The sequence below is a fragment of the Sphaerodactylus townsendi genome, linkage group LG09, assembly GCF_021028975.2.
Source record: "Sphaerodactylus townsendi isolate TG3544 linkage group LG09, MPM_Stown_v2.3, whole genome shotgun sequence".
Lineage (NCBI taxonomy): Eukaryota > Metazoa > Chordata > Lepidosauria > Squamata > Sphaerodactylidae > Sphaerodactylus > Sphaerodactylus townsendi.
In genome coordinates this window covers 92,649,329-92,670,218 of record NC_059433.1, presented here as the reverse complement: position 1 = coordinate 92,670,218, position 20,890 = coordinate 92,649,329, and the positions used below count along the sequence as shown (strand labels likewise).

At 40.9% G+C, this 20,890-nt stretch overlaps 1 protein-coding gene across 9 annotated transcripts in view; it reads left to right on the top strand.

The window, feature by feature from the left end:
• Positions 1-20,890, top strand: part of RALYL (RALY RNA binding protein like) — a 305,642-nt gene that overhangs the window by 258,097 nt on the left and 26,655 nt on the right. For 6 of the 9 annotated variants that reach the window (XM_048507676.1, XM_048507679.1, XM_048507681.1 and 3 more), the window contains 3 exons: positions 9,998-10,045; positions 12,492-12,655; positions 17,452-17,565. In XM_048507676.1, the coding sequence (XP_048363633.1) occupies positions 9,998-10,045; positions 12,492-12,655; positions 17,452-17,565 (326 nt within the window). The remainder of the gene's footprint in view (positions 1-9,997; positions 10,046-12,491; positions 12,656-17,451; positions 17,566-20,890) is intronic. The other 3 variants (XM_048507680.1, XM_048507682.1, XM_048507683.1) reach the window with 2 other exon arrangements.

The following is a 20,890-nucleotide window of genomic DNA, read 5'->3' as shown; positions in this document are numbered from 1 at the left end:
TCAAAGCAGTGGTGTGTCTTCTGGTAATATCTAAGGTAACTGTAAAACATTTATTTTAGGCTTACTTTCTATGCAGATACAGTACTGACTCACACTAATTGGTGCAGAATGGGGAGAAGTTTACCTTGCCCTATCTCTGCAGTCAGACTAGGTCTTCTCTTAAGTAGAGTATGTTGCACAGTGTATGGGAGCTTGGAATACCTGGCTCTTTTCCAGTGATGTTCCAGTGTTGGAAATACATACTGAATGTGTGATATTATTTGTATTGTTCCAGTTTGCTAATTGCATTATTCCACTTAATAAACTTCAAAATACTGAAACTTGTAGCTATCTCAAGGGACTCTTATAACTGTTGGGTGGGTCACTTCAGATTGAAAGGCATTAGTTTGGCCGGTTTTAGTACCTAAGCAAAATTCATTTCTTCTGTTTTATCAAATAAGTTTTTTTTAATTACTTGATTAGTATATATTATCCTTATTGGAAAATGTGGATTATTTAGCATAGAACTTGAGTGTAGGATAGGGGGGCATTAAATAAATAGCCATGATAGTAAGATGTACTACTTCCTGGACATATGATTCTGTTGTAGCCACTCCATGATAAGGTACCCTGCCTGTGGGCACAGTTACATATATCATAGGATCACTTGAAGGAAAGCAATATGAAAATCCTTCAATTAATCATAGTAATTGATTTAAAACTTTTGGGTTGACCAATAAACTGAACTAACCACAGGAAAAGAAAGACCTTGCACCTATTGCTCTGGAAACTATTTTCCCCATTTTTCTAAACTCAGACATTGTCATCTGGTAATTAATGATGGCTTAGTATACTGTGCTTTCCCACTGCATTCAGTGCTCTCTAAGCTACTATTTTTTTCTGGGAGTACAGAATGTTTCCACAGTTCTGTCTTTGAGCTTGAAAATGATTATTCTTTCAGGCCTGATGCCACAACAGTAATTTTAATTTATCATGGTGCTGTTCAGTGAAATGCAGTAGGAACGTTTGCAAGAGCTTGCACTCATCACTTACTCCTTTATCTGTCAGTGAAACTCTTCTATGCCTGTCATGTCAAACTGCGCTACAGTAACATCTAGCATATTACCAATAAATTGGATACTCAATCATGTATGTGTACAGTTTGACAAGAGTGCCCTGAACACACATTGAAGGTGGCACACGTTTGCTAGAGCGGTAGCTCATTACCCTTAGACCAAAAAATATGGTTACATAGGCCAAAGGCATTCCTCCCATTGGGCAAAGTGGACAGTTGCCCAGGGTGCCCCCTTGTATGGGGTGCAAAAACTGCAGGTTCATTGGTGGGATTTTTTTGTATTTTCAGTGTTTTTCTGTTTTTGGCCTACAGAGGGTGCAGTTTTTAGGCTAGCAGCACCAAAATTTCAGGGATTTTTCGGGAGACTCTCCTGATGATATCTTCCAGGTTTGGTGAGGTTTGGTTAAGGGAGTCCAAAGTTATGGACTCCCATTGTTTCCAATGGGAGCTAATAGGAGATGGGGGCTACACCTTTGAGGGTCCATAGCTTTGGACCCCCTGAACCAAACTTTACCAAACCTGGGTGGTATCATCAGTAGGGTCTCATGAAGATACTCTGAAATTTTGGTGTTGCTATCTTAATAATTGCACCCCTGAAAGCAGGCAGCCCCTACATTTCCCCAGATTTTCCTTTTAAATCGATCCCTTCCTGCCAATTCTTGTTTTCTTTCTTTCTTTTACTCTCTCAATGCCTAATAAAAGTTGTTGTTGTTGTTGTTGTTGTTGTTGTTGTTGTTGTTGTTGTTGTTGTTGTTAAATCCACCCCCTTCGGCATGGATTTAAAGGGAGAATCTGAGGTCCCCAGTTTAAACATTGAAAGTGATGCTGTTTCAGGGTGGGGGATAATCCACCCCAAAAGTCCCCAGTTTAAATAACATTGAAAGTGATGCTGTTTTCTGGATACAATACCATGAAATCTTTTCATAGCAGTAATAAAACATTTTGAAAGCATTTTGAAAATGTTTTCAAAAATATTTCTGCTGTGTGGCATGGCCCATTGCTGTGTTCAGATTTGTGAGTTGGGGCATGTTCTATAATGTGATGGTGACTTTAATTATCTTTAATGACCTGGTGGAAAAAAATCATTGTTTGGTCACAGTGGGAGAGGGTGGCTGCCCATGGGGGGGGGGGGGCATCAAACTCAGGTTTTGCCCAGGGCTCCAGTTTGCCTAGGTATGCTACTGACATAGGCCTGACATACCTTAACAGTGAAGGGAAACCATGGCTCTTGAGTTGTCTGTTTGGAAAACGTTTCCATTTATTTCCTCTACTGTTTTCCAGTAGAACATGCAAGTCTTTCAGAAGTATCAGTAGGTGAAGGAGGGTATCAAGGGCATCTTCCTACTTGGTGTGATCTCAAAGATACTTTTTAGGTGGGAAAAGGCATTTGCTGAGTGTGATTTATCAAATCCTAAGTCTGCTAATGCCTTATTGATGGGGATTGTGAAGAAGTGAAGGAAGATTTTTGTTGATGGTGTCTCTTTTATCCGCTGTAAGTTGAATTCTTTTGCAAATACATAAAGCCCTGGTGAAAGTTGCTTTAATTGAGCTGGTGTTCATTTTGACAGGAGTGTCTTCTTTTATAGTCTTTCAACCCCCTCTTTCAATAATGTTCTCGTTCTGTTAATTAATATATCTGCATCTTGCCATAACTTGAGTTACAAATGAGCTAACAGAGAGAATACCGAGTACTGTATTTAGGATCACATTTAGCGTGGTAGTGTAACCCCCATGCCCTGAATGGATTGGCCCAGAATGGGTTGACCCAGTAAGGGGGTGGAGACTCGGAGCAGCAGAGAGGCTGAAAGAGCTCTTTTGCAGAAGAACAAGGCTACCAGACTCGGACCTTGATTTCTATAAGCCCTTAACACCTTGTTAAGGTAATTTCAATATTGTTGGGAACTACTGGGAAGGTAGTTGTTGTTTTTGCTATGTTGTAAATGTTGGAGTTTATTGTTTCAGGGTTTTCTTTTGTGGTTGTAATGGGTGAGAGTTCTCCTGGAGACCTTCATCATGTTGCAACCTGTTCATCAAGCCCTTGGAGTCTTCAGGAGCCAGCCAACTTTCAAAGAAGAATTTGGACTTGGCAATATCAGTAGACTGTAAATAGAAGGACTTGAAATGCAAACCTGAATAGGACCTTGAATTGTAACGTTAAATGTTGATGTTTTAAAAGTGTTAATTGTAAAGAAAAGTAAACCATTTTGTTGTTTAAAAATTGTTGTTGCAACTCATTCCAAGTACTGCCCCACAGAACCCACAAGCTGAGGTTACAGTAGCTCATGGTTACTAAAGATTTCGCTTCCTTCCAGTGATGTATGGCACTCAATCCTCAAGTTAGTGCCTTTGGAGTGTATGAGGCAGTTATGAGGCTTAATAGCAATTATCCGGAGCTTCAATTTATAACAGGTGCCTTCTACATATGGAGCTGTCCAGGGCTCAATAGGTATACCTCTAGTTCTTGTTTTCTTGGTGAAGAGAAACTGAAAATTGAATAATTTGCCTTTTTAGATTAACAGAACAGCTCTTGCATATTCTGCTGGGGTCATTGTTTGGACAAGAAGTGAAGTCTTTCCTCATGAATTTAAATATGGGAGCAGTATTTGCAGTGATTTCACATTATGCCAGCCATATTGACCTTACTCTCCAATACTGGCAATAGAAAGTCTAGTGTTTTCTAATGGCAGGCATGTTGTATAGTTACTGAAGATACAGGTGCAACATTCCCTAACTATAACTATGCCTTCCTCATTTGTCTGTTGAATTTCACATTGTTCATGATTAAGCACATAACTGAAGAGGTCTGTGAGGATCAGAGAAATGAAAGCTATAAATTTATTTGCAGACATGCACTGTATTTATAAAAGGTATCACTTTGCAACATAACAAAGATCAGCAATTAGACTACATTTAATATTCATGCGTTTTACGTGTGTGCACTGAGAAAGTAAAAGGCAGTTTGCTCATGAAGAGAAAGTACATTTGCTTCAGGAAACTTTCCATGCGATGTAAAGTAGACGTTGTTAACATGAAATATGTCAGGCATTATTTAGTTTGAACCAGGAACCTCAGGGCTTCGAAGTATAATGAGCTATTGTGCAAAATGGAATTGTTTTTGATGGTATTTTTTAATAAAGAAAACAAGATAGTAGTTTTAATGCCTTGGGCAATTTTCATGGCAATGCTTACTGCACACATTGTATTGCACTGTTGCACTGAATCCTGCATTCAGGCTTCAGATTCCATTTTCAGGTTGAGAACGGAATAAGAAAGTGCAGCATCAACTGTTTCTGACAGATAGTGGGAAACCTATATACCGTCTAGTCCTGAGCATTATAAATTCCAGGGACTGGCATTCTGTGCTTTTCTAATGAAAAGAGCAGAACTTTTGGCTCAGTAGGACAAGCCACAGACCTCAAGGACTTTGAACTGTGCTGCAATACTCCTTCAAAGAGTCTATTACGTTCCCAAGAAGCAGATCAGCAAAAGTACAATCGACTAGGAACAGTGTTATAGTAGTTCCCAACCTTTTTTCACTTGTGAACCCCTTGGCAACCCACTTTCCTAAAATTGTACCTCCATATTAGCAACCACCAGCAGGGCCATGCACCTGGGCTGGAGCCCTGCTGGAGGTTGCCCAGGCCTCCCAGACACTGCCCTAGCCTAAGAAGATCACCACAGCGCAGCTGGGAGGCCTGGGCAACCTCCAGCCTCCAGCCCAGGTGCACGGCTGGGAGGACCTTGGGGAGGAAGGAAGCCCCAGCCACCCTCCTGGGAGGCTCGCACCCAGCCACTCGCCGGCCTGAAGGCCAAAGGCTGGGGGCTGGCTGGGGCTTCCTCCCCGCTCAGAGGCCACCCGGCTGGCTGGGGGATGAGGCGAGGATCCTCGCCTTGTCCCCCATCCAGTCGGGTGGCCTCCGGGGGAAGGAAGGAAGCCCCAGCCACCAGCCTTTCCTTCCCTTGTAAAGGCACTGTGTGGCCTCTTTGCTGTGGGATTACCAGTTTGGCAAACTAGCTACAAATTTAGCTACTGGTTCTAGAGAACTGGTCCAAACTGGCTAAATCCCACCTCTGGTTAAACTTTCCTATCTTTAATTGTAACTAAGTTACTAGTTATAAGCATCATGGTGGATCACCTGCAAAAAATCTCTTGCTTTTTTAATCAAGAGTTCTGAATCAGCTCACAATGTTTAGAGGAATTTTCCCCATTCCAGTTTCTTTCTTACTTTGCAGAGGAGATCTACATGTGTGCACAACAGAATCACCATTTTAAAAAAATAAGCCGAATTACTTGTATCAGGGACTTATTTTACCCCCTCCCCAACCTAATTCTGTATTTCTAGAAACAAAAGAACTAGAAATTGGTGATCAAATAATGCATGGAGGGATAAGTAGAATTAACATTTTCTATCATGACAGCCATAGTAACCAGGAATTACAGGTAGAATATCAGCAGCAATGGAATGTTACAAAATCAGAGACAAGAGTTTCTATCTTTGCTTCCACTCTTCTAGTCAGAAATGATGTTGTGCAAAGGCATCTCACCCACACCCTTCCCTTTTTCCCTCCTGCCCCACTGATGGCTGGCAGGGGCTGCCACATTGGCAGCAGGCAAATTACAACCAATGCATTGATGTTTTCACCATTTATCCCATACTTAACTCTCAATTTACTGTGAAAAATGAAAGGGCTTTTTAAAAAATTCAGTCTCATACTCTTACACAATAGAACATAGACTACAAATTGTGTTATGAAGAAAGGATTGCATGAATAATGCATGATTATATATGGACCATGGCAAAAAAAGGAACAATTATTTTCTAACTGGAATCTATTTTTTTTTAATTCTTAAGTGTTCAGATTTTTTCCCCAGGTCATTCTGTTCCTGTTGTTTGTTCACACAAAAGGGATAATTTACCCAGGAAGTTCACTAGTGTTTTTCAAAAAGTCACGAGCCATTTTTTAAAAATTCCATCTGCTGCTGTTCAGCCCTGTCTTCCAAGATTGCAGAGAAAATATTCACTACTTTGATTTCAAAAACGTGGTTACTAGTAATTAGGAAGTAAACATCTGCTTTGTGGCTATCTAGTTCCATTATTTTATTCTCTCTGAAGCCCTTTCCACATGGGCTTCAGTGGTTTAAGGACAGTTAAAACACCGTTTTTGGAGATTACTTTGCTCAGCCTCCGTTGCTGTAACGAAGCCGCAGCATTCTATTTCCCCGGAAATGATGTATTGGCGCTCTGCAACCAGTGCCAAGTGAACGGCAGTGCAGGAGTCGCTTCTGCTCTGGCCATGCTTGCGGTTTTTAAAAAAAATTCCGGTTTATGTACGCATAGCTTTACAGGTGCACAGGGTCATATCAGGGTCTCACGGAATGTCACCGTTGCTGTGGGGGTACATGTGTGCATTTCTGTGTAGCTACGCAGAAATGAGTGGCCAACAAAAAAGACAGCCGCATCTTGCAGCCCTGCCAATGCGTTTGCTGTCGATGGGAGGGCTGGCTGTGTGAATGGATCGGGGTGACACTGGTGTTATTTATACCATTTGCACAGCACAGTATTTGGCCCGTGTGGAAGACGCCTGAATCTCAGATACAAAGGTTTTCTGAGCATGAAGATCCATATTCTTTTTAAAGATATTGACAAAGAAAAATATACAAGTGAATGAACAGTAGAGCTTCATTCTCAATAGATGTGGACAGGGCAGTTCTTATATTAAGGAATTCCATGCAAGTATGGTAAATGCCTATTTCTACAGTACTCTTCTAAACTAAGGCCATAGTTCCAGAAAATCCATGGGAGTATCCATGGGAGTATCACCCAAATCTCTAAGCCTAATTGGCACATGCACACACCTCCAACACAAACCCACATACAGAGCCCATTTCTACATAGCAACTTTGCACCATTACACACTCCAGATGGTTGTAGCTACTCTTGCTATAGTAAGTCTAGTTGTATGTTGTTATTCTTGTCATATTTACTGGCACAGAATCAGGCTTCAAATTGTCATTATTGTTTGATTCCCTGCTGATTATATTTTAGCACTGGCATTTTCTCCGTTTTCTGTCCTTGTCCTTTACTTTGCTTCATTTCTCTTTTTCATGTTAAAAACCTTTCCCACATCACCAGTTTGAGTTCAGGTCCCTAAATCTAAACAAAGATGAGCTATAATTATATGTCATTTTTTGGGCTTCTCATTTCTGTTTCTCTGTGTTTATGTCAGAAGAGTTTGGAATTTCTAATGCAATTTTATTTCCTACCATTTCATATTTAGAATGGGACAAATATTTTAAAATAGAATATCTTGTCATCTCTCACTTCATTCTAATCTATTTTGGATAATCACAGATGGGCAAATAAAATGTTCTTACCCTTAGAATGCACGCAAAAAACCTCCCAAAATGCTGAACAGTAATAATATCTTCAGAGTTCTTTCACTATGTTAATACACAGTAAAAACCCAGACATTCAGCTTTCAGTGTTTGACTATACAGTGGAACCTTGGTTTTCATTGCCTTCGGTTATCATTGGTTTCGGTTTTCATCGATTTTTTTCAGTGAAAAAATTGTCTCGGTTTTCATCGATTTGCCTCGGTTTTCATCGATTCGCAGTAAGGTGCAGGGGTTTGTGAAGAAAAATCACCCGGACAAAGCTGTTGCAGACCATGTCTGCAACTTGTTTAATGACAACACTTGCCCCATTTCAGACAAATCTTAAAGAGGGATCAGAAACAGACCTCTTTAGACAGTTTTTTGGTGCGACATTGGTCCACTGGCTCTGAAGCTGGTCCTAGTGTTATTGTTTGTTACTGTTTTCAGCATTAAACACTATGTTTATTCACCCAACATGTGTTTTTGGTATGTTTTTTGGAGTGCCTAGAACGGATTAATTGGATTTACATTAGTTCCTATGGAAAAGTTTGCCTCGGTTTTCATTGGTTTCGGTTTTCATCGATTCGATTCTTTTCGGACAGATTTCCAATGAAAACCGAGGTTCCACTGTATAATGGATTGTTCCTAGGTCCATCCTAGGCTTGCCAACCTCCAGGTTGGATCCGGGAGATCTGGAATTACAGCTCATCTCCAGAAAACAGAGATCAGTTCCTCTGGAGAAAATGGCTGCTTTAGAGAGTGGACTGTATGGCATTAAACCCTGCTGAGCTATATTCCTCTTTCAAACCCTGCTATTCACAGGCTCAGCCCACAAAATCTCCAGGAATTCTCCATCCTGCAATTGGCAACCCTACTCCATCTTCCTTGGAATCCCCCACTCTGCTATGGAAGCTTGCTGGGTGACCTTGAGCCAGTCACACTGACAACTCTGCCCCTTGAGTGTCAGTCACAAGACCACGCGATTCAGTTGCAAAAAGGCAAATGGTTGAAAAATCAGTGAAAGTTTATTACCAGAGCTCTTAACAACTAGGCCTAGTTGGGTCCAGGACGAATTTTGCTAGCAATACATTCATTTTTATAATGATACGTCAACAAGCAGCATTGAATTAATGATTGGCTAATTAGTATTTCACCTCCTCTTTCTTCCTGTCTATGTCTTGTCTAAATTTGGATGCGTTCCGGTATACGTGGTTGGCGACCAGTTTGTTGGCTCTAGCTATACATGTCACAGATAACCATGAAGCAAAGTTCTCTGGGGAGGGGGTCAGGAGGAGAAGAGAGCAGGTGGCTTTTCTGAGAATCACAAGAACACAACATCAAAGAGTATTTCTAAGAGAAACCTTGTGGTTTTAGCAAGTTCTTGGGTGCAGGATATAGCTTAACTTGTTTTCTAAAAGGCAAGAAGTTTGCGGTCAGGGCGGTAGCAAGAACAATGCTTTTCAGAAAAATAAAATGCTTTTCAAAGTTTTTCTCTGTAGGTGTTTAAGCTTCAGCAGAGAGGCCTCTAAAATCATCTTTTGGGGTTCACCTTACAACACTCTCTCACCCTTACCTAGCCTGCAGGTTTGTTGTGAGAAATACAATGGAGGAGGAGGAGAAGGTTGAGTTTGGATTTATATCCCCCTTTCTCTCCTGCAGGAGACTCAAAGGGGCTCACAATCTCCTTGCCCTTCCCCCCTCACAACAAGCACCCTGTGAGGTAGGTGGGACTGAGAGAGCTCCGAGAAGCTGTGACTAGCCCAAGGTCACCCAGCTGGCGTGTGTGGGAGTGCATAGGCTAATCTGAATTCCCCAGATAAGTCTCCACAGCTCAGGCAGCAGAGCTGGGAATCAAACCCTGTTCCTCCAGATTAGATACACAAGCTCTTAACCTCCTACACCACTGTAACAGCATAATGCAAAGTTATTGAGCCAAATAGGACGAAGGTAGAATGAGATTAAGATCTTTCCCACAAGCTCTGCTCTCTGTGCCACATCAGCACAGTTGAGGTGAATGGCCCTGCCCTTTGTGAAAAGCACCAGTTCCCTATAGTCCCGTTTTGGTGTGTGAGCAGAACAGCTGGAAGGAAATAATCCCATCTACCCACGGACTGTTTCTGCACCAAAAAACAGCTATGGGAAGAGCCCTTCCTCCCCTGACAGTAGTGTTAAAAAACTATTTTGCTTTTTTTAAAGCAATTTCCCTCAGTTGCTGTGTAGCTGCAGAGAACCTCTTTAAACCTGAACATGTAGTTTATCCCTTGGCAAACCCGCTAGATAGGACTGGAGTGTAAAGTCTGAATATAGTAATAAAAGAAGCATGATTAGGAGGGCTTATGTTATTTAAGCAGATGTAAACCAGTGTTTCATTTATGCCTTGCAATCCCAGTTTTTGTAGTGGAATATAGATTCTAGACTAATTGATCAACATTTCATGAATAATATTATGTAAAGGTAATTAGGAAACAGACTCCAATGGTATAAAACTGAAGTAGGACTGAAACATCATGGTTATTTTTCAAGTAATTCCATGTGGAACAGCTCATGTCATTTTTTTTTTCTTGCAGCAGTTATGTCTTTGATTATGATTACTACAGAGATGATTTCTACAATCGGTATGTGGAGTTTTTATTCCTGCTTTTGGGTATATAAATTACACTCCTTTACTTGTCATAGTTTCATATAATTGGGGTGGAACAAGTTTGCATTTATGCCTCATAGGATTTAATTGGCTTTTATTGCTTCTTTCTGACTTCAACTTTCTGGCTGAAAGAAAGTTCATGGCCATCTCAGTGTACTGAGCTACATAAATTCAACAATGTGGTGTCTGTGCAGCCCAGGGACGGAGCAAAGGGGAAGTGTGCCCGGCGCGCAAGCATGCTGCACACCCCTCCAAGCCATCAGAACGCCCCATCCTACCCCCGGAACGCCCCATCCCGCCTCGGCATCGGCGCCAACCCAGTGCGTCGCACACCCCTCCCTTGGCACTACGCCTCTGGTGCAGCCCCACATTTGGGACTGCGCAGGCACAGGCCACCTGAAAGTCATCTTCTTGCAAGCTTCTAGAAAAATCCAGCTAGGATCGTTCCTTCTCCCCTTCAAGCAGTAGAGTCTTCCCACCCAAAAGGTCCCATGACCAAGGGGAAGGAGCACTCTGTCCCCTTGGTTCTCTTTCTGCTGCCAATGAAGAGAATGTGTTCTTGCAAGTTCATTGTTCTTTCTGAGCTATTTTTTCGCTGAGTTATTTTTTTGCTGCACAGGGGCCACTAGAGTGGAGGCTGAATAGTGCATGCAAGTCACAGATATTTGCATAAACTCCCAGCCATTTCAAACAGGATAAGAAAGAAGGACTCCCTTAGCTTTAAGCATAGGATTTTGCATTTAACTCACAGCAGTTGTTGCTGCTTGTACCCTTACTATTAAAACTGATTCCCAGTAGGCAATTCAAATATAGTACAGTATAAAATGGTATTTATCAATAGTGTTTCTCATGGTTCCGTTGGCATGCGCTCAGTTGAAAAGCTTTGTGTTTTCTGAACGGGTAAGGCACATTCAATGCATAGCTAATGGGTGCATATTCTTGAAGTGTTCCTCTCCTGTACATCCCATCTTAGATGCAGTTGGATCGGGAGCATATTTTACAGAGCATTACTATGGAATTGTTTGTATGAAAAATTGTGCTGAATGTCTTCTGTCAGCATCATTTGCATCTATCCTCCTGCAACCTGTATATTTGCATTCTAGTTAATAATAGATCTCAAAAACATGTAAGTCAGTGGGAAAGTAAGCTTTTGCCTTTATTTTTAAAGGACCCTTTTGCAGTGATGCCCAACGTGGTGCCCTGCAGTGTGCTTCTTGGCACTCACTTCCTTTTTCTAAAAGCATCTCTACCCCCCCCCCCCCAAAAAAAAAGGGCTAGTCCTGGTTTTCTTCCACCTCATTAGAGCAGGAAGCGTTTCAGAACCGTGCAGGAGACATTTGGGTCTACAGGGGCAGCTATTTGGAAATAGCTGCCTCCATTGTTGGAGGATGACAGTTTACAATGTATCAACATTTTGTGATCAACAGCAATCCCCGTGGCAGGCATTTTGTGGTACCACCAACTGCCTGTTCTTAAAATTCCTAAAGTGTCCAAGGCTCAAAAGCTCAACAAAATTTGGGACCACTGTACTGTTGCCTTACTGGATGTGCAGGAGAGGAACACTTTGTATTAATATATGAATCAGCATCCTCCTGTCCAGGCAGACTGAAAAGCAGAAAGCTGCCAGGAAAAACTGCAACCTGTCGCCTAGTGAGGAAGGCTGTGCAAAAGCGTTAGCAGTGTGAAATTCAGATATATTATACAATTTACACAAGCTACTTGGGGAATGATGTGTTATTTCAGCTAAGGGACAAACATATGCATCTCCCATTGACTTCTGTGAATAGTGAAGTTAATAATTCCATAAGCAGAGAGTACCCAGCTTGCTGGGGGTAAAGTTAAAATGGCTGATAAAGACAATGGCAACCCACCTCATAAACATAGTCTGTCTAGCAAGTGTCACAATGTGACATCACCCCATGGGCCAGTGATAACTGAAGCCTTACACAGGTCAGTGATGACCCAGTGTTTACCTTGACTTTCAAGCAGATGTGTCCTCCATTAGTTTTTTCCTTGGCCAGCAGTGCTTTGTTTCAGAACAGATCATTCCGAATGTTTCTGTAAATGTTACTGGGAAGTAAAAAAATTATATTCTCTAAACCATGAATCAATAATAGAGCTGTTTTTTAATCTCATGATATAATCACTGAAATAAATGAAACTGTGTAAAACAGATTTAATTTCCATACCAGAAATAGACAGCCAGTGGTAACACTCACTGAAATTACACAAAAGCTATGCACTTGGATGCGACTGAAAAAGAAGTGTTCCTCTCAACATACAAATATCCTTGAAATCTAATTTTACTGTATGCAAAAGGCAGTGTTTTTTTCAGATGGCAAATTACTGTGATCTGCAGATCTTCCTGATATCAAACCACAATAATCTATCCCTGAACCTCTGTTTTTGTTTTCCCCAAGATTGTTTGATTATCATGGCCGGGTCCCTCCACCACCTCGTGCAGTGATCCCACTAAAACGTCCTCGTGTAACAGTTACAGCAACTCGGCGAGGGAAGGCTGTGTTTTCCATGAAAGGGGGATCACGATCTACATCAAGTGGTACTTCTTCATCAGGATCAAAATGTGAGTTAAATATTGCTGTGTATAGGTTGTGTGGATGGATTTTTTTGGGAAGCTTAAAATGAACCTCAAGAAAAATGTGTGAGATGTACTGGTTTCTGGGCAAATAGGTCTGAGGTGAGAGTAAGGACGGACTGGTAAATTGTCAGCAGGCAGCTGCCTAGAGCAGGGGAAAGGAGTAAAATTTCCATGGGGAAATTGGGCAGTCTGGGAGCTTGCTACCAGCTAAAAAGCTGTGTGCTCCGAAAAAAGACCATTACTTTCCCCTGTGTCTTTCTCTCCGGGATTTATGGCAATATCTCTGCCAGTCACTGGCAAAGAAATGTAAGAGTAGAGAGTGGCTAGGTGACCGATATTATAGGAGGTGGGACATTATTATAGATACTTTATATTGTGCCTATTAATTAATATTAAATACAACCTCTGTGCTCTATATAAGAGCCTTATAGAGGGAAAATCAATTAAAGTATACTTTAAAGGGTGGGAAAAGACAATGAAAGTCAATCGTTAGTGTAATGTGAATAGCAATGGAAAATAAAACATTTTAGCAGCCTTCAAAGCAAAGAAAAAGGAACATTATCCTATAACCAGAATGAAATAGCCCCACACTGAGAGGCGTGCTACAGCAACGGCATGATGACCATGGTTCCTTAAACAGCAGGAAGGATGTGAGTACACATACCTCCATGGTAAGTTTCCAAAAGCAGGTCTCATTTATGGCTCGGGCTGTTTAATTGTCCCCAGCAGTGCAATCTATATTAGCCATTCTGTCATCTGCCAGCATAAAGGCCTGAAAGTCCACTGTGTGATAAGTAAGTAATTGTGTTGCTGCTTTGTAAATAAGCTACTAAACAATAGAGAAGCACAGCTAAAAGTTTATATAACGCATTCCCTTGGGTGTCCAGAGCTCTCCGTAACAAAACAGTCAGAGTGTCCTTCTTGGATTGTCCCATGTAAAACTGTAGCAACAAATGAAGTTGGGTAAAGGCAATTGTTGTGCACCAAGCTAGGCTAGGACCCAAGTATGAAATGGGGGAAATCGATTTCCTTTACTCATGAGACTGGGTGTATAGACATAGGATCATATGTGAAGGAAGTGCGGTACTGCTACACTCAACCTTAGTCAGAACCACTCCGCTGTCATTCCTGTGACTGAGTTCAGTCCCTGCCTGTAACATTAAGTCCTCATATGTGCTACTAATGTCATCTATGAATATGTCAGAGGAAGGACTGATTCCTCCCATTTCCCCTCCCCTCAGTCCAAAAGACCCTGTTTGAGCATTGCCCATAATAAGTCAATTGCTTCATTATTTCTGTGTTGGAGGAAATGTGATCTTGCATACCATATTATTTGAGGCTCATGGATCAGTCTGCAAGTAAATATGGAGCTGGAATAGACCCAAACTGCTTAAATGTCTTTACTGCCTCTGTGCCATATATGAACTCATCCTCACATCTGAAGATTAATGCCATTAACCCAGAACAGAGCGTTGCACTTGAGTGTCCCACAATGGGTTGTGCTTCAAATGGCATTGTGGCTGCTCCAACACCAAGTGCCTGCAGATATCACTTTGAACTCCTTGAATGAGTTTGAAAAATGCATTTACACAGCTGCGTTTTTTATTACAATGCCCAAAAATAGTGGAAAACCTTTCATGAGGCCTGTGAAGTGCAGAAAAAGATATGTTTCGCATTCAGGACACCTGAAAATAAATTGGGAAAGTCAAATTTGGGGTTTTTTTAAGGAGAGAAAGAAAAAGACTTTCATGCTTGATTTCCTCTTGGAATTGCTTCCTTTCTCATCCTCAGCAGGCAGACTTTAAAGGGAGGAGAGAAGGCAGACATGATTTTTGCTGATATGTGCAGGAAAGCAATCAATTTTGCCAGGCATTTAGAAGAACAGACGAGCATCTAGTTTGTGGAATGTCACGGGTACTGAGAACAATACTTTTTTTTCTTATTGGTTTATATCAACAAATACATTCAGATTTATTTGATTTGTATTATGCTACTCCATTTCCAAATTTAAATACAGACCCTATGTTACTGATCTTTTTTATTAAGGAATTTTACTATTAAGAAGAAGAAGAGTTGGATTTATATTCCCCCTTTCTCTCCTGTAAGGAGACTCAAAGGGGCTGACAATCTCCTTTCCTTTCCTCCCCCCTCCCCCACAACAAACACTCTGTGAGGTTGGTGGGGCTGAGAGAGCTCAGAAGAACTATGACTAGCCCAAGGTCACCCAGCTGGCATGTTTGGAGTGCACTGACTAAACTGAATTCCCCAGATAAGCCTCCACAGCTCAAGCAGCAGAGCAGGGAATCAAACCCAGTTCCTCCAGATTAGAGTGCACCTGCTCTTAACCACTACGCCTTCTGCTTTCCTTTCCCACTTCTAAAGTTAATACAAATGGAGCATTGGACAACACTCCTAATGCCCTGAAGACTCATGGTGCTCAGTAATGGCTAAAACATCAGGCAACTGAGGGCACTTTGGCACATGCAGAATAACGCACTTTCAATCTCACAATTATTTGCAAGTGGATTTTGCTATTTTGTATAGTAAAATCCAGCTGCAAAGTGTGTTGAAAGTGGATTGAAAGTGCATTATTCTGCATGTGCCAAAGTGCTCTAAGTCCTGCCTAGATTATCCCCATGGGATCAGACATGTGCCAGAGTCAGGGCAGGAGATGGATACTGCAGCATGGGGCATATTAGAGACTGTCCATGAAGAACCTGCTCCTGGCCAATACAGTATATGAAGAAAAAAGTAATTGACCAGACTTTTCAAGGGAAAGAATGGGAGTTTTATATTTGCTTCTAGTGGAGCTAGACTGTGCTTTTCTGTATTCAAACAAGACAAGCAATATTACACTCCAGATCAATACAGGCTGTTTTTGTGTGTATGCATCTACAAAAATTGTGATGGGCAGCCTGTTTCTAACAGTAGCGGGTTGTCTGCTAGCTGTAGAGGAAGGCTTAAAATGTCCCCAGTTTGCTTGCTCAATGAATTTCAGGGATTTGCATCATGCATTGAATCTGACTAATTGCTGACCAGAGTGCTTGGATAAAATCCAGTGGCTTGAACAAGAAATCTTTCCCTCTCAAGCAGGAAGTTCCTTGAAAATGGAAAGTTAATAACTCTTGTGGCAGCAGATGTACAGTGTTGTACAGATGCGCCATGAAAAACTTTGCTTTCTGCAAGAAAAGATGGAACAGATGTTCCCTGAATATTTGTATGCACGAAGTTGCAAAAGAGGAAGATGCTGAACAGTTTTCTCATTATTGTGTTTATGGATCCAAAGTAGACATTGGGAGAAAAGAACACAAGGGCATAAGAAGAACTCTTCTGGACCAGACTAATGGTCCATACAGTCCTTCATCCTGTCTCATACGGTGACCAACCAGTTCCCCTGGAGGTCCAACAACAGGACATAGAGGCCAAGGCCTTTCCCCAATGTTGCCTTCAGACAGTGGGGAACTGTCTCTGAACGTGGAGGTTCCCATACACTATATAGATACACTATTGTTTCTTTAATAGATTTATTCTGACCTGGTAACTTCAAACAGTTTTTATATTAGTGCATAAAAAATAAACATTAAATTAAAATATATTTCTTATGGTTACACCCACATTTAGCTGGATATTGTACTAACACAAGCATTTACCTCCTGTGTTTTCTTATGCAGGCAAGAACATCAAGAAGGTAAATTTTTACAGTAATGCAATATCTAGCAGTGTGTTGTTCCAGCCTATCAATTTTCTCCAGAATAGAGTTATACTCTTCTAAATCCATTGAAATCAATGTGCACTGAAGGGTGGAACTTTGCTAAGGATTGTACTGAATGTCTACCACTAGATGTACTTGTCATTCATTATACACATCAGATAGTTAAAGAGCAATCCCGAACAAAGGAGGACTTTAGTGGATTTGGAAGGGCATCACTCTGTATAGGACTGCACTACAAATTATTGATATACAACACAAAGCAGCCTCAAAGTGTTTCCGTTTACTGTGTTGGTTTTAAGTGTTGCATAAAAGCTAGGTAAAAGTCTTTGTCCATTGAGGACAATGCTTCCTGAAACCAGCTTCATTTGCCCTCAGTAATGTCAGCACATACTCGAATCCACTTGGCTCCATATCATTGTGATGTCATCCTGTGCGCTAAAAGAGTTCAGGTTGGCTGGGATCACCCATGTGACTGATGCAAGGAGCATTATCCTCTTTCAATTGACCTTCTTTACCTTCAGTTACATCATCATCTCGTGAGTTTTGATTGGTGACATAGTGTCATGACACTATTATGTTCACTATGTGATCCCTGAAGGGCTTTGACTGGGTGACTGTTCCCAGGAAGTAGGCCCAGACTGGGGGGATGGGCTGAATTACAGCGCATAGTCTTGAGGTAAAGTGCTCATCCTTAGTGCCTGTTAGGAAAATATTCAAGCACCCTCTTAAGAAGTTTACCTCCCCCAAATGGAAACTGGTGAACTTTCAGCTACAATTATGAAATATGCTGACTTCCATGCTCATTGGCATTTCCATTTTTTAAAAATGCGATTGACGTGCATGATGCAACTTCCTTCTCTGTTCTGTACTAAAAAAATGGCAGTTGCCGTTGAGAGTGAACTGACCATCAAAATATATAAACATGAGAATGTATAAGGCTTGAACCTGAACACACTTTGCAGGCTACAAAGAAGGGTTTGTGTTGGAATGCCTTATGTTAAAATTATAATTTGTTCATGGTTGGTACCTTTTTTGTCGTTGTTGTTGTTGTTGTTCTTTTCCCTCTTAGTGAAATCAGATGAATTGCAAACAATCAAGAAGGAATTAACTCAAATCAAAACAAAAATTGACTCTTTGCTAGGGAGACTGGAGAAGATTGAAAAGCAGCAGAAGGCTGAAGCTGGTAGGTAAAAATGATCTATAGCTGTTGGGAACTCATTAAAGGATAAATTAATCCAGTGTTGAATTATCCATCATATTGTCAGTTTGGAGTGGGGAGAGGCTGCAGCCATCCTTCCTTCACAGTAGCAATTGGTAATTGTCCAGGTTGGACTTATGATTTCTCTATAACCAAAATAAACTTCTGCAACTTTGTTAGCAATTTCACTTCCTTGGTGTATCTAAGTGTACATGAATTGTTAGCGTCAGAAATTCATAGGATGAATAAGCACAGCTCTTTGCATGATCAGAAACTTTTGCCAGTAAACACCATATGTAGAAAGAAAATATTTGTAGTTGAATTTATTAAAGCTGTATAAAAATCAAAGGTAATAGGAAATTAATTACAAACTCCTTGAACTCCATATGTGTGTATTTCAAATTACCGTTCAACAGCTCATTTATTGTGAATTTGACAGGGTTGTTAATCAGACTTAATGGTAACTTTATGGAAAGTCATCTTGGAAATATTCCCCTCAAGCCAGTTCTGGTCAGCTGGTGGCTTGAAGGCTGCATCTGACTCGCTTCCATATTTTTGCCCAGCCCCCTACCCAGTCTTTTCTGTGAGAGGTAGTGGTTCCCTGAGAAAGAAAGCCTGCCTTTTGCCTTCCTGGGGCAATGCAGAAGTCTCACAGGAATCCTCTCATTTCACGAGGGGGGGTGGGCATGTGTGGAATGATAGCCACATTCAAACTGGACCAAAAGGAAAGTTTGTGGTGATTTCCAGTGCATGAGGTGCTGCTTCTTGTCCACTAGGATCTGTGAAAAAAAGAGTATGCTTAAAGGGTTTCTGTGTTATCACGACTTGAGGTCGAAGATCATAATGAGGGTGGTAGAAGCAGCTAAGTGGCATTTTAATGGTCCATGTTTACAGATGGTCCAGATTGTTGCCCCAATAATATATAGTATGTCTACTGTAAGAACAACTGTGTGTGTATTTAATATTTTCAAATGTATAAGCCATGGCACTACCACTAGGTGGAAAAACTCACACTTTCTTCCAAGGAATTATTTGTGTCACCATCTGGCATACTGCAACACTTCAGAGCCATGTGGCAAGATCCCATTTTACCATCTGGCCCACTTTCACAGTCCTCTCCAATGCCCCTTACCATGCCTATAAGTAACCACTCATTTACCAAAAAGCATAGGTTTCAGCTTTCTGTGTAGATTGGCAAATTCTAAAAGAAATGATGGTACAGTGGAACCTCAGTTTTCGTCGATAATCCGTTCGGATTACCTTGGCAAAAACTGAAACCGGCGAAAACTGAGGTACGCCGTTTATGCAGGTGCAACGCAAATGGCGCAGCTAACTTATGCACAAGTAGCCTCAGATTTCATTGGCATGCCGACGAAATCTGAGGCAACCAATGAAAGCCAAGGTAAGAAACAGCCGGCGACGATCGACGATAACCGAAACCAACGAACTCCAAGATCAACGTAAACCGAGGTTCCACTATATAGTTAGATTACAAGTTTCTATCCAGTTTAAACTCACTAGGTATACATTCCACCAAATGGTGGCATAGGATTGAAAACAAGTTGAGTGACCTGGCGATAACAACTGATGATATAGCTATGCTTACTGAAAGGGAGGCATTTGCCACAATAAAAAAAAGGCTCCTTGATTTAGATTACAGGGAATCGATAAACAAGGCCAATACATTTTGTTCTCCTTCCCTTTTGGGTATTCCATTTCATAATTCAACTATGGCAGGATATCTGCAACTGTTAATAGAGCCTAAATGGCGACGGGCTATATCACTAGCTCGTTCTACCTTCTGCTCTTGGACAAGGAAAAAGATTGGGGCTCCCGCACCACGAGAGGAAATGTATTTGTGATCTCGCCTGTGAAGAGACTGTTTGGCATGTCTTATTACAGTGTCCCTTGTATGCATCTGTCAGAGCCAAATACCTAGCACCCTTGTTGGTAGACCAAGTTGAGGCCATAAAAAACCGTAGTTCTCCTTAATAACAAGGACAATGCGACGTTGGAGGCCGTAGCAAAATTTCTGTGTATTGTTATTTCAATATGCTCTTAACCATCCCTTCCTACCAGTATTATTGTTCTGTTGTTTCTTATGCCAATAAAGGTTATGAAAAAATGAACTCACTAGGTAAAGTGTGGAAAGTCATTCATGAGCCAAATTAAACAAGAAAATCTGTGTCTGGATCTCCCAATGTTTTTTTAATTTAATAAATAGCAGCCACAGGAGCCCTCCCCCCGCCCCAGTTTGTATCATGAGTGCAACATGAGGCATTAGCCTTTCATGGCTCATTTTCCTGTCCTCAGATGGCTGACAGGAACATTGAGCTACATATTCTCCCCAGCAAGACAAATGGAGGCTTCGGGGCCCATTCGAGGTTGGGAAGACAGCTGAAGAAAAGCCCAACTCATCAGGAAAAGGCAGGATAAAAATTAAACAACTAAATAAATACATCCTTGCTTGGGAATTAAAGTGATCTACTTCTTAGCAGCAGCAAGAATACTGTATACCTTGAAATGAAAAACTCTTGCTATACCTACAATTGAAGAATGGTGGGTGGAAGTACTAGAGCTGGCTAGGATGGCCAAGTTAACTTTAGTACTTAAAGAAAATAACATAATTAAGTTCATGGACAATCTGAAACCCTTGATAGAATCTAGACAAAACAGGAAAAAAAATAAATCGATGACTAGTGGCTCAGAAGGTTAAGGACTGTTAAAATGAGATCCAGTAAAGAAAAGTGAGGCATGTTATCAATAATGATGCCAAAGATTTTACTTTATTTTGATGTTTAATGGCTATGTGCTGAAGGTTTAGGGCTAAAGGTTGATATTAGGTGCTGAAGAAACTGGAAGTCTCTGTGAAATAAGCACTTTATAACTTTGTCAGTTTTTCTTTTTAAGTATGTTTTAGATTTTCACTTGAAAGTACAAATAAAAATTATTACTACAGAATCTACTTCTTTATGAATCTACCTCTCAGAGAATAAAAGAAACGGAACAAAGTGCATCAGAATGCTGGGCAAGCTCAGCTGAAATGAATAGAAGCTTTATTGAAGCGCCATTGAAATGAAATTCAGGTGCTGCAATAACATGTTCCAAATGGTGTTTTGCACATAACAGGTGCTATAGATATGGTCAATAAGAACAGGTGCTATAGATATGATCAAACAAACTTACACACTTGGCTTATTCATTGTCTTGTAACTTATTTCCTTTGGAGCAGTTTAATCATCTGCTTCTGTGCTTTATATATTTCACATTTTGGACCACAATAACATTTCATATGGGGAAAAGGTAATGT